At 34.3% G+C, this 14,299-nt stretch overlaps 1 protein-coding gene across 1 annotated transcript in view; it reads right to left on the bottom strand.

Annotated features, from left to right (window-relative positions):
- LOC127938740 (solute carrier family 35 member F1-like) overlaps positions 1-11,875 on the bottom strand; it is a 76,700-nt gene extending 64,825 nt beyond the window's left edge. Inside the window, exons 1-2 of the mRNA XM_052535569.1 lie at positions 11,780-11,875; positions 8,323-8,447 (exon numbers count right to left, since the gene is read on the bottom strand). Of these exons, the coding sequence (XP_052391529.1) occupies positions 8,323-8,432 (110 nt within the window). The 5' untranslated portion in view covers positions 8,433-8,447; positions 11,780-11,875. The remainder of the gene's footprint in view (positions 1-8,322; positions 8,448-11,779) is intronic.
- Positions 11,876-14,299: the final 2,424 nt, after the last annotated feature.

The raw sequence follows: 14,299 nt of genomic DNA on the forward strand, positions 1-14,299 counted from the left end.
TAGAATCTTTATTCTCTTCCAAGCTAGGAGCACGTTTGGCCCTGTTGACTTTTAGAAAAGAAACTATTTTACATTTAAACACTTTTCAAGTTCTCAAATTAATGTAATTTGTCCAAAAGTGAACATCCATGCATCACAGAAGGCAATTTTTCTGAAATATAATTTCCACCTATCTCAAAAGTATTGTTTTCATTTCTCACAGTAATAGAAATGACACTTGAAATATATATTTTTAATTAAAAGGCCAACTCCTTTTTCCTTTGCTTTGATATAAACTAATTTCATAGGTAGCATTTTATGCATGCTAAATTAACTAAATCCAATAATATTTTCACACTTTTTAAAATATTAAATGAAAAGCATAATATAAAATACTCAATATATTCTGATTATAAGTCATCCTTACCATTGCAAAAAAAAAAAAAAACATTTTCACATGATAAAAATAATATTATTTCTAATTTTATATATATATATATATATATATATATATATATATATATATGTGTGTGTGTGTGTGTGTGTGTGTGTGTGTGGGTGTGTGTGTGTGTGTGTGTGTGTGTGTGACATTACTACAAGAATTTATATTATCATGTATTTTACACTGAAAAGTTTTTAATTGTATGATTATTGGAGTATATTTTAGAAGAAAATAAGTTTTCACTCTTTCTACTTCAAAATGACACATTTAATTCAATATGTTAGTTGACGTTTCCTTGTTCATTTATTGTAAAATTTACTTGAAATTTCAGAGTGAAAATTGCTTCTACTTCAGTTAATTAAGATTGAAAGTCTAGAACTAAGGTACAAAAATGTCATCTAAAATAAACATCAAGCCTAGGACACCTAGGACAACCCTGAAGAAACACCTTGCAATATCCCAAAAACTATGCGTTCACGCATTAAAGTATCCGAATACACTCTGAATTAGATTTTACATATCCTTATTGCATTGACAGTATGTTATCTGGCAAACTTAGGTTTTATCATCGGCAGATATTGACTAATGGCACTGAAATGTCTTTGGCGTAATGTCTGTTTATTGGACACTAGGGGACAGGAAATGGAAAGTGCGTTCCATTTCAGCACAAGGAAATGAACACGAAATCCTTGTGTCAAGACAAACAGGGACAGTCCTGGCCTTTAATTAACCCCTAAAACATGATAAATCTCTGAGTCTTTCATTCTCTCTTTTATTCTCTTAGAGGTGCATTTCTGAGGCTCTACTTTAGCAGCTTGAAATGACCAGATAACTGTTTTCATAATGGTAAAAATAAATTCTCTAGACACAATACCATCAGGAAAATCCATGCTTTAAGAAAAACCGAACTCTCATCTTGCACTAAATCAACACAATTTTGCAAATTTTTGACCATTATTTCATATGTCAGGCTTTAAAGGGTTAAAAATAACATTTAAGGTGCACAATTTCAGGTGGTACAAACACAGGCGGCGTCACCGAGATATTTCCTCTCCAAGTATTAGACTTGACCATAAAAATGCCACTCCAGTGCACTGAAATAACACAAGTCATCAGACAGGGCAGTTCAAGTGCTTTCTAGCAGAAGGAAGTGTTGCATGACAAATACTCAAGATTTCGAGTCACAGTGATGAAAAGTGTCTGTCAGTGTGGATTATGACCAGACGGGACGTGTACACATGTTGCAAATCTGTCACTGACCCCTTACAAATATACAAGTTGTAAAAATGCAGTTTTTTTTTCACATTTTTGCAGATATTCCAAAGAAAACTAAAAGGGCTAATGGTGCCATGTTAACCAGCAAAATCCATGACCTTTGGGGACTGTGCTTCATTTATTTAACTTGCAAACAGGACAGCCATTCACAAAGGTCAAAGGTTGAATACTGTATATGGGTTCTGTACAATTGTTTAAGGTTTTTTAAAGTCTCTTTAGTTATTCTCAGCAAGGCTGCATTTATTTATTAAAAAATACAGTAAATATTATTACAATTAAAAATAACTGGTTTCTACTTGAATATATTTTCAAATGTAATTTAATCCTGTGATGCAAAGCTGGATTTATCAGCCATTATTACATTCTTATGTTTTACATGATCCTTCAGAAATCATTCTAATATGATGATTTGGGGCTCAAGAAACATTTCCTATTAATATCAGTATTGAAAACAGTTGTGGCACCTAATAATATTGTAGGAATATTGTATTTTTATACATTTGTTTTGGTCTTTGACTTTCTTTATATTTGAAATAGGAATCTTTTGGAACATTATAAATGTCCTTAGTGTTATTTTTGATAATTTTTAGGCTTCCTGGCTGAATAAAATTATTCATTTCCTTACTGACCGCGTCTTTTAATAGGTAATATATAATAGCAAAAACAGTCAAAGGAGGGTGAAAAATGGGTGAAGTTAAACTAAAACTTTGTTTTTAGGAACATGAAACCTTGACTAATGTTATAAATACAGGTTCTGCAACAAAAGCATATGATATGTCCCATTAAAATATATGACTGAGCATGCCATTGTTTTTGAGTTGGGCAATATGAGTGGAAATCAGACTTAGATTCTTCATCCTGCATCCTTCCTCCTATCAAAGCACCTGCTTCCCAGTGACACATGCGGAGACAAATTGAATCCTGGGCGTCCTTCATTCACCGGCAGACTGACACACTCCTGAATTCACCTCGATTAATCACGTTTCACTGGAGAGAATCAGACGTCAAGTGAATGATGATATTTGACTTTGCTGCAACAGTGTGGGGGCAATTAATTGAGGGGAAAGGATTTTTCTTTCATCTTTTTCTTGGTTATGTTCGATTTGGCTGTATTGTCAGAAGCCAGCTTCCCTGTCACCTCTTAGCACAATCAGAATAGATCCATTAATGATCTTAGGTGTTCACATGTCTGGGCAAAACACTGGCAACACTCATCGCTGACACACACGCAACTCCAGCGCTCCAAAATATTTACTGGAGAAACCAACTGCTGAGTTTGGAAATGGCAAGATTTTCAGTCATTTTCCACTCTCCTAAGGTGATGATGGGCATGTGTGAGATTTGATTATTCTTAGACCACCCACAAACACAGCAAAGGAAAAAAATAGCATAACCCAGTCATAAATATGTATGCACAGCTCCTCTTCATGATATACAGGTACATGGAAATGGAACATAATTGAAGACACTGTAAGACTTTTATTTTGGGGAACATTTTTTGAATGGTTGTTTGAAAATGGGCTTTGAATGGCAGTAATAATATTGCCTTTTTTTATACATATATTTACTGAACTTTTGAATAAAACCGGTGAGCATAACCATCTTATTTAAAAAAATAATAATTTATTTTTCCGTCATGAATAATATGCATTTATTATTTGTGCAGTGAAATAAAGGTTAAAAAAAAACCCAGTTATATTTACATAATGCAGCACAAGTCATATGAACTAGCCTACATTTGTGATGCTTTTACAAATCCTTATATCTCACTTTAATAGCATGGAAAAGAGTACCAAACTACAATTCAAAATTTTGGTAGCACTTTATTTTACAGTCCTGTTCCTTATGTACATACTATGTACTTATAATATCAATTACAATAACTATGTAATAAATAGGTACTAACCCTGAACCTACCCCTAAACCTAACCCTACCCCATGTAGTTACCTTATGTTACCAGAACTTTCTTAGATAAATACACTGTAAGTACTCCGTAAGTACATGTTAGTACAAGTACTGTAAAATAAAGTGCAACCAAAATTTCTCCTTTTGTGTTCAATGGAACGAGGAAAATATATAGAATTGTGACTATTCGAGGAAGGGTATATGATCACATACAGTAAAGGAAACATGATCATTGTAAGTGCATACATTTTAATGCAGCACTTAATTCTGTTCACCACTAAAAAGTGATAAAAATACATTAAACCACACAGAGGAAGGAGTTAAAGGGTGTCCTGCTAAGCCTAAATAAAGCTGATTAAGACGCCTGGATTAAATTGTTCATAAATGTTCCACAAAGCAATAAATGTGCATTAAGCTGCGAACAAAACTATGAGTCTCATTATCGGGAGAATTTCATAACAAAGACTGAATGTTAACTCAATTTTAACAGCTCCTGCCAAGTCAAGCCATGCGAGTTCCTCTGACCCGATTACCGCCACATGATTAAACAGCCAATTACATTGCAGCAAAAGGCCCCAGAATAGTCATTCTGGGAGCAGAAATCACCAGATCTGCTCCACTGTTATTCTGAAAGGAGAAATACTGGATCAATGAGTTCTGGGCTTTAAGCAAAATGTCAGTATTCTTCCAAAGCTCACTAATAAAAGCATGTCACATAGAACAACTAGTTTGCAATGACATTTGAAAGCTTATCTGATTAATCATAATTTAGAATAATTTCTTAGAATAAAGAACCAAATTTAATCCGCTTTCAAATCTTTGCCTAAGACGGATGAATGGCACGTTTCATTTAACATTTCTTTTGATTTCAGCTGTCAGCCGTGCAGTGACTGTGCCACAGGAAATGAGAACAAAGTTGCGCTGTTAGACCCAGGAAGTCCACACAGCCCTGTAAATGGCTTGGGTGCCCCAGAACAATAACATCAGCCCACCCACTCCTCAAAGAGCCACCCACATTCCATGCATTATCTCCTGCGTTGCTAAGAAAAGGAGCCTCTTTCTTACAGAATTACATTACGTCTTAACTCTGACAATGGGAAAAACTCAAGTACACATGACTAGAAGAACTCGTTGGGTTCAAAGTGGCTGTTTGATTGAAACATTTTTTTTTTTTTTACCAATTATTGGTATCTGCAGTCTGGCAGTATTCATTGCTGTCTAAATGGTTGAAATCATTGTTTCAGGGCAACATCTGAAACATTTTGAGGAATTTTCTTTTTTCGTGTGTCTTTAAATGTATTTAGCAGATTAACACCGAAAACAATTAATACATGTTATTATTTTAGTATTAGTGTTAAGAAAAGTGTAAAAAAAAAAAAAAAAATTAGGAAGATAACTGCTGCATTTGTCTAATGATTTATAGGTTGTCCCAAACCTATATCAGTTTATTTCTTCTACTGAACATGAAAGAAGATATTTTGAAGAATGTGTGTCACCAAAAAGTTACTGGTACCCATTGTCTTCCATAGTGTTGGGGGGGGAGGGGAATAATATGGAATATGGAGGTCAACAGAGACCAAAAATTGTCACATTTTTTCAAAATATTTTTAATTGTGTTTAGAAGAAAAGAAATTATGCAAGTCTGGAACAAATTGAGGGTGACAAAATTTTCATTTTGGGGTGACCAATCCCTTTTTAAGCCCAACCCCTCCATATGCTACAGAACTAGCTGGGACTGCTGGGTAGATCAGATTCAAAGAAATATAATCCATTGTAAAACATTAACAGTTTCCCCCAAAACAACTTCTATCCATTCATAAACATTATTAGCTGTAATGCAAGAAAGATATCTTAAGCAAATATTTCTGTGCCATGTGAACCGCATGGGTTTTACGACAGATGAAACGTGATTAGATTTAGCTTAGCTGTTCTCACTATCCATGTGTCAGAGAAAAGAACTGCTTTTTTCCCCTCACAATATTTTTTGTTTTTATTGAGTTCACTGTTGACTGGCACAATATTAATTACTGAAACAAAAGAATCTGATTATCAATGCAAACACATTTCCAAAATCAACTCATTTTACCCATGAGGTGAGGACAAAAAAGTGCTCTACCGAAGGTAATGGATTTTTTAATGCTCCTCCTAGCATGCCATGGGGAATTACTAGATGTTGCATATTTTATATCTTATTATGTCACATTGTTTCCACAACCCTGTTGCACACTGAGAAAAGCAGTAACATGGCAGGTTTACCCTTGGTACAAGTTTAAAGATAAAACAAAAAAGGTTTTGGCATTATATACTCACCCTCATTATGTTCCTAACCCACATGCTGTTTTTTGCCATGGATTACACATTTTTGTAAAATCATTAAGCTGCTCTTGCAATGCAGCAGTTACCAGATTCTCTCTAGCTCCAAAGAGCACAAAAGTTTTGAACAACATTACAGCCATTTTACCGTTTACGTGAGCTACTCCTTTAAGTGGTCACTATATCAAATGGAAGACAATCAACCAAGGGGAAAACAACCTTGAGGGTTATTAATGTAATCTGAATCTGTCCTTCATTCATGGGCCAATTAAGCTTTATATACCATTGCTTTAAGGACCATAAATACAATATGACATCAAATCACAAAAATAAGTATGACCTTCTTCATCCAAACAAGTACAACCTTTTAATTACTGGGATTTGGAATGGAAAACAGACACAGAGGACATTAAGCATGATGGATCAGACCAAGCTCGTGATATTATCTGAAATAATGAAACATACACATTATATAAGTGAATCTACATCAAAATATATCAAGTATATCACAAAAAAATATCCCATGTGGCCAGTCAAAAATGCCACAATCCATTTAACAATTCAGAAACTCTGATTTAGTGAATGCATTATAAAATTAGTTGAATATGGTATTTTGTTTCCAATATGCTGTATATGCTCGCACAAACTTTGTGGGATGAGTTACAAACCACATTTTAATGAATAAGGGTATATGCACTGGAAATAGTGATGCAGCACTAAAAAAAATTTAATTTCTATACAGTAGCATCCAGCTGATTAAAGGATTCCTCAGCAAGAATAGGCCAGCAAGAGCAGATTCTAGATTTGGCAGCTTCACAATGGGCACTGAAGCACCCAGCGTGCAACCCGATCTGCCCCTGCACAGATTCCACCTCCTTGGACATTGTTCTGGGTAATAAAGGCAAGTGGCGCGAATAGAAAGGACCAGCAGATGGCAAAGAGAGAGAAAGAGTGGGCAGCCTGACTCATCTGACCTAGGAGTACCAGCTGTCATCCTCTCTGCATAACCACACACACAACTGGAGCTGCTGAACCCTCCCGTCCAGATACCCTTACACACACGGACAAACAAATTACCAGACAATTAAACAACTCGAACAAGTCAGAGGAACGCTTTTGACACATTTAATGTTAGAATATCCCAATTAATTAACAAGGCCTTGAGGCAAATAAAATGCTATACTTCAATATTTAAAATATGGGAGGAAAATGCTTTTTATCTTTTATCAGTACACATAATTAAATTTATCTATATATATATATATATTTTTATTTTAAACTTATTCATATTCTTAATTAGTAATGTATTCATTGACTGCAGACACTGTACACTGACTGTAAACAAAGATTTTTAAAAAGACGTTTTTACCAGAAAATACAATTTCAGACTCTCTTCTTCAAGAATGCACATTTAATTTGGTCATTTTTTCATTTCTTTGTAAATTTGTTACATTTATTAACTGAAAAGGTGAAAATGTTAAATTTCCTTCAGTGTATTGACCTGTAATTGTCATTTGTTTATATTCAGTCTTAAATGCAAATTTTGTGCCAAAATAATGTTTTTGGATGCAAAAGACTAAAATCTGATCTGAAAACACTAAAAATATATGTATTTATAAAGGTAAAAAATACTTATAAATCTATTTGAAGAGGAAAGTTCCTTTCTGACACTGACTCCCACCCAAACTAAACCAAAATCTGGCCACCTTAGAACCTGAACAAGAGTAGATCTTCAGACCGAATTTGTTCAGATCACAGTTTAATTGGGCCAAATTGTACACAACCGTTTTTCTGCGGCCACACTTGAACAGGCGTTTGAGACAGAATTCTTGTGGCGCCAGCATGCACTTGTGATTGATGGACGTGCACACAACACAAGACAAAAGAGATAAAGTGTGCATTTCTCCTCAAGACCTTTCCGTCACCGTGATGAAGAGATTCCTGACTTGTACAAAAAGACAATCAGTGATGCTCACTCCAAGCATGCAGTCAGATGAACAACATACAAGGGATGTTATATAGGAATACATTTAAGAAATTACAGAAAATGGCATAAAATTTATAATATTTTTCTAAATCTATGTCCAACTGAATAGTAAAAATAATGACAGAAGAAACCTGCCCAAGGCTTATTGATATAAAAACAGGGCTTGCTTCACATCTCTATAGATTAAAATAAAGGTTTTGGAACAGCCATCACAAACATCACATCTGTATGCACTATTGGGAAGTCTAACATGTGCATTAAAACCGATTGCTTCAGTTTACTCTGATGTAAACACGGTTGAGCAAACCAAGTGCGAATGCAAAATAAACATCTTAATAAATGTGCACAGCATAACAAAGTTGCATTGACTTCTGCTAGCGTGGAAGAGCAAATCCAAGCGTTTCCTGTAGTTTCTCTTACCTGTTAAACACTTTCTTCATCCTCTGAAACAGCGATGGGGATGCGGTGACTGTCTCTGATGGAATGGTCTCAATAGTGGTGACAACATGGTTCTGGTGCTCGGGCATCATCTCTGAAGCTGAAAACTGAAGCGGTCAATCAGTAAGCAGTGATCATTCCTAAGGCTTTGGTTATTCCGAGCAGCTCTAGCTCTCCATATTGCAGGTGAGAATAAACAGACAGGTGTGTGTATCTCCAGTAAGTGATGTAGGAGGAGGGATGCTGGAGGCTCCTAGAAGTCGCTGGGTGTTACAGATTCATGCGCGCGCGACGATGCACCTGTCCCCTTGTTTGCTTTCGGAGCTGATGTTTCCCGGTGATTCGGTGCGCATTTTCTGAACGCCAGAGCAGGACTGCCGCGATTATTGGGAGGCGGTGCGTTTTAGAGAGAAATACAGTTTGACCGCTAGAGGCCGCTGTTTCAAACAGTACGCGTCAACCAATGAGAAGGATTTAAAAATGACGCTCATTAAATAAAAAGAAATGTAGGCACATTTGTTAAATGTAACAATAATAACATGTAATCATAATTAGTTAATCGAAGTAAAAAATGCGGTAATAAATAAATGTAACCACATTCATAAGTGAATATAAAATATTTATACAATATAAAAAATAAACCACAGTGATAAATGTAAGCATATTCATTAATTGCAAAAATAAAATATTGAATAATAAATAAAAATATAAAGCACATGAATAAATATATGTAGCGAAATAAAATAAATAATAAAAAATGCATACATGAATAGCCTACTTAAATGTAAGCTGATTTATAAAATGTATAACAAGTATACTCAAATAAATATGATCCTATTCAGTGAATGTAAGAAACAATATGTAAATGTAAGAACATTAATAAATACATGTAAAGAATGAATAAAAAAATTAAATAGGCCTACATAAATACATACATTTAAGAGTATTTGTTAAAAGTAAAATGTATAAAACAAAAAGCAAATAAATTATGATTAGACATTTTATTATATTATACAATACATATTTCATCATGTTCAAGTGTCTATGTTTCCTGGGAATCAAACCATACTAGCATGTTCAACATGCACAAGCTTTATTCAACTCGGGTCGTAAAACTGTTACTAGACAATTTATGAATTTATTTTTGTGCAATGAAAGTTTATTCACTTATTTATCTAGCTGTCAGTAATGACAGATCTGGGACAACACAAAGATATTTTTCCATTTCTCTTATGAATAATAGGAAAAACAATAGGACTGATTCAGTATCTTTCTATTGTTGATCCACTTTGTCAGTTTCTGCAGTCGGCTGCATTCAAAATGACTTCCTACAAGCAGTTGTGTGCATTTTTCTAATATAAATACAACAGTCATGCTAAACATTTATAGAAAAACATTGTATAAATCTAGATATATAGTCAAATCCATAAAACCTGCCCCATTCAGTGCTGAGTAGTTACAAAAGACTTGAATTTTGACTTGACTTTGACTTGTTGATTGAACAAATATTTGTTTTAAATATTACATTTTATTTTGGAATTTAATTTCAGATTTTTTTCATATGTGTATATATACAGAGAGAAATTAAAATAAATTGTTGCGTTTAATAAAATAATGAAATAAAGTAAAATAACTTTAAAAGGGGAAGAAAAAAACAATAAATCAACTTTCTATATATAAATGTAAATAATTACAATAATAATGTTTTTTTTTATAACATATAGCAATACTTTAGACAATACTGAGAAGGAAGAGCAAGGAGAAAGAAAAAATCATTTACCGGTTGCTTTCTGCTTATTAATTAATCAGGTGTAGGGGAAAGGAACCACAAATCTTACATATAGACGAAATGAATAATCTTACATTAATTTAATAAAACTAATTTCAAAAAATCTTAGTAAAACTTAATTTTGTATTAATTTTTGCATTTTCTTTCTAAATAAAGAAATACAATATTAAGCATGTACTGGACTAAAAAGTCTTCCAGAGGAAAAAAAAAAGAAGCAAAGAAACAAAGGCAAAGAAAACTGAATGAATTCTCTAGCTTTCTCTTCAGAGGATGTAATCTTGCCATGAGTAACTTCAATTCCCTGTGCAGCAAGATGTCAAAACACAAAGCCCACGATCACTTACTCATTCCTAAAGGGCTGCACATCTAAACCTAGCTGCTTGTTAGTGTGCCAAAACCCAACAGTTATGGATGCTCCAGGCTGAAATCGATACATGGATTGCATTTACTTGCAGTACATCTTAATGTTTAATGGGTGCGCTTAGAACTGTACAACACGTAAGTCATGATTTAAAGCTCTGTTTTAATTTGGTTTGATGCAAAATGCTTTGAATTTAAATCAACATCCACTTGATATGATAGATTAGGCCGTTCAATATCAGCTGGTGTTTAGGTTGAGAAACTACTGTTTTCATACAGGCTTTGACAACCCATCATCCCTTAGTTGTCATGGAAACCAGTGGCCAGCATGCTGAACAGGATTGGCGCTCATACTGCATGTGTGAGAAAGCTCAGCATAGAGTGTATTCTCTGTGGCTGAAGCGCAGAGAGAGGTCACGGACTCACTCAGAGGGACTCTACAGACAGCAGGTGCAATCATAACCTACTGGGGATTCTTGTGTTAGAGAAGCACATCTATTCGTCAGTCCGTAAATAAAAGTGTGTCTAAGTCTGCATTATAAAACTGCAATATTACTCAATGGCGCTGTTATACAACAGAGCACACCGTGTGCAATACAACTGACAAATGAAATCCAAAATATTTCATGAGTTTCCAGATTTTCTAATTCTCCTGGTCCGTTCATCACAAAGGAAATGGAAGGTCAAGTTGAGTGCATTGCATTGTGGGATTGATGATACCTGGCAGTGTGCTTGCTTGTAGACTGCCCAAATTGGTCGTAGTTCTTCATGCAAACAGAAATGTATGCAGTGTACATGATAGTAGTTAGTATGCTATTCCAAACACGGCAAATATCTTCCAATTGATTTCTTGACTGAAAGACTATCAGATGCAAAATCCATTTACAATTTCATGCAGCCTGAAGAATGCCTTTTCCTATTTCCTTTGCTGAGTGCCATGACTGGAACATGACTGCTTTGTCGAGCGGCAGGAGACAAACACCCTATTACAAGAGAACGACCTGATAACGTCTGTACTATAAATAGGCACAAATTCAAATCAATAAAACGAGGGAAGTGTAGAGCTCATAAAGCAGGTCCTTGAGTGGATTTATGTATCCGCTAATGCATCCTGACTGTTGTGTGTTCTCTGAAACAAACTAATGAGCATTTAGACTTTGCCTAATCCGTTACAAGATGTTATTTTTGTAGGCAGGTCTGAATTATGCTTTCTAAGCACCTCAGTTCAATGTGCTCCAGTGATCAATTGATTTGTTTCTATTCTAGGTGTTATTGTGCTGCAATATTTACCTTATTAACCTCGGGGGGTGGATCACCTAAAGCGGTGGTCGATGCCTTTCTCTGACTGAATGGAGGTCCACACGGACTTGTGCTTTATTGGAAACATGGACAATAAAAAAAGAATAAAGGGTTTTTAACAAAGAGCTCCATAAAGGTCATTCAGACAGACACAGATACGTTCTTAATCCACTATCAATAAGTACACTCGTATCATGCTCTAAGAAATGTGAAAAATTGTTGGCTTGCTTGGTTTGATTTTTCAATTTAAGTAAAACCGTGGGAACAAAAAGCTACAAGACTTATTTGGATACTGTATTCCTTGACTAAGCAAATTGTCTACATTTCATTAGACCGTGAAGAAAGTTGTTTTTAGGGAATGATGCAACAAATAATATAATAAAAAGACAGATATATGATTAAATTAAAAGAAAAAAGAATTAAAGTTTTATTGGTAAAATGGCTTAGATTGTCTCCATGCATATTTGAATGGGCTATATACATTTTTCTGTTATTGAATTTATAATGTCTGTCTTTCACTCAAGTTTTTTCTAAAGAGAAGCCTTCAACCCCGTTATGACAAGCCGCCCTTTAGAATATAAGTTTGACCTTTCATATTTTATCATATTATCCATGATATTTTTGCATTGACCTGATTTGTAATGTCCAGGTTCTTAGGGATAGGAAAATATGATTTTCTGAAAATTCTGTTTTAACCTTATTATATAAAAAGAAAAAGAAAAAAAATTCGTACTGATGTGCAACTGCTTTTAGGTCTTAACGGAGTATTTGGAGAAATTTATGATTACATCAGTTGCTCACCAATGGATCCTCTGCAGTGAATGGGTGCCGTCAGACTAAGAATCCAAACAGCTGATATAAACATCACAATAATCCACAAGTAATCCAAACAACTCCATTTCATCAATTAATGTCTTGTGAAGTGAAAAGCTAAATTTTGTAAGAAACAAATCCATCATTAAGGGGGTTTAACCGTCGTTTCCAGCCAAATTACAAATCCATAATCCATAAAAATGCATGAGTGCCTAAGGGGAAGTACATTAATTTTGGCTGAACTATTCCTTTAATAATTCTGTTGCCTTGTGCCCACTTGTGCAATGATAATAAAATTGATTTTAATCTAATCTAATATGGAGTTTTAAAGGAAACAAATTTTATATAACTTTTTATAAAAATATATAACATTTCCAAGGAAACAAATACATTTAATATTGCTTTAAATGATTTACATAACAGACTCAACATCGCTCATTTGATAACAATGCAGCACTTTACACACAGTACAGCAAGTCTTGCTGCTCATTTTTATTCCTAATTCAAATCAATGGTGAAATATGGATTTATTAATAAGATTAATTCTATATCAGACCTCGAATTTACTCCGCTACAACAATTTTATATATCTTGTATACAAGATAGAATATTATTTTCCCAATGTTTAGCTGCAGATCACAACTATATGTTCTTCAGATGCTCCCAAACATCTTAAATGTTTTCTCAGAAGAATCCCTCAGTGCAGCTATCATTAGTTCAAAGATGTGTATTTCATGTTCAGCCACTTACATGAAACTCACACTTTTATTTACTATTTACACACACACACACAAAGGGAAGAAACTAGATTCTGTAAGAGGTTAAAGGCAATAAACTCTTCTTGCTTGCATGTGCAGTTTGTGAACCAAATGCTATGAATTCATGTAGAAGACAAAAATATGAATAAAAAAATCTAAGTGATATGAAAAATAGCAATAAATAAATATGGAAAAGCTTTTCCAAATAAAATATGCAATACATTAAAAATGATAAGGGAGATGCAAGACTGAATTTCAAACTGCATCGAAAACCTAAATTTATGCCAAATTTATGTTAATTCCCAGCATTATTCTGTCGTCCTGAGGCAAATATGCTTTTAAAAATGCAACCGAACATATTTTCAATCCCAGCAACAATCCATAATGAATAATACGACACTGAAGACTGGAATAATGATGGTGAAAATTCAGCTTTGGCACCAGAGAAATAAATGACATTTTAAAACTTTCAAAAATAGCAGTCATTTTAAATTGCATTATTTCAAAATATTACTGTCTTTACTGTGTTTTTAATTTATAAATGCAGCCTTGGTGAGCCTGAGAGACTTCATCAGTACATTCCAGCAGTATATGTGAACCTATTGGACGAAAAGCTGAATCATAGGTTGAAGAATTATTTATGATGTAGCCAGCCAATATACCAGCAGAATTCCCGTGACTGTTAGAGCATGTCACTAGAAATGCCAAAGCCATGAGTTCAAGTCCCAAGGAACACAGTGAAAAAATACATAGCCTGAACACAAGTCACTTTGGATAAAAGTGGCAGCCAGATGAAGAACTGTCAGATGAAACACACACACGCACACACACACAAAAAAAGACATACCTGCCAAGTGTGAGAGTGAAGCTGCAACAGAAAATCATTCCTCTTTTCGAGTTCACCTCAGAAGAATCAATGCCACTCTCAATACAACTACTG

This window comes from Carassius gibelio, chromosome A20 (assembly GCF_023724105.1).
Source record: "Carassius gibelio isolate Cgi1373 ecotype wild population from Czech Republic chromosome A20, carGib1.2-hapl.c, whole genome shotgun sequence".
NCBI classification, from domain to species: Eukaryota; Metazoa; Chordata; class Actinopteri; order Cypriniformes; family Cyprinidae; genus Carassius; species Carassius gibelio.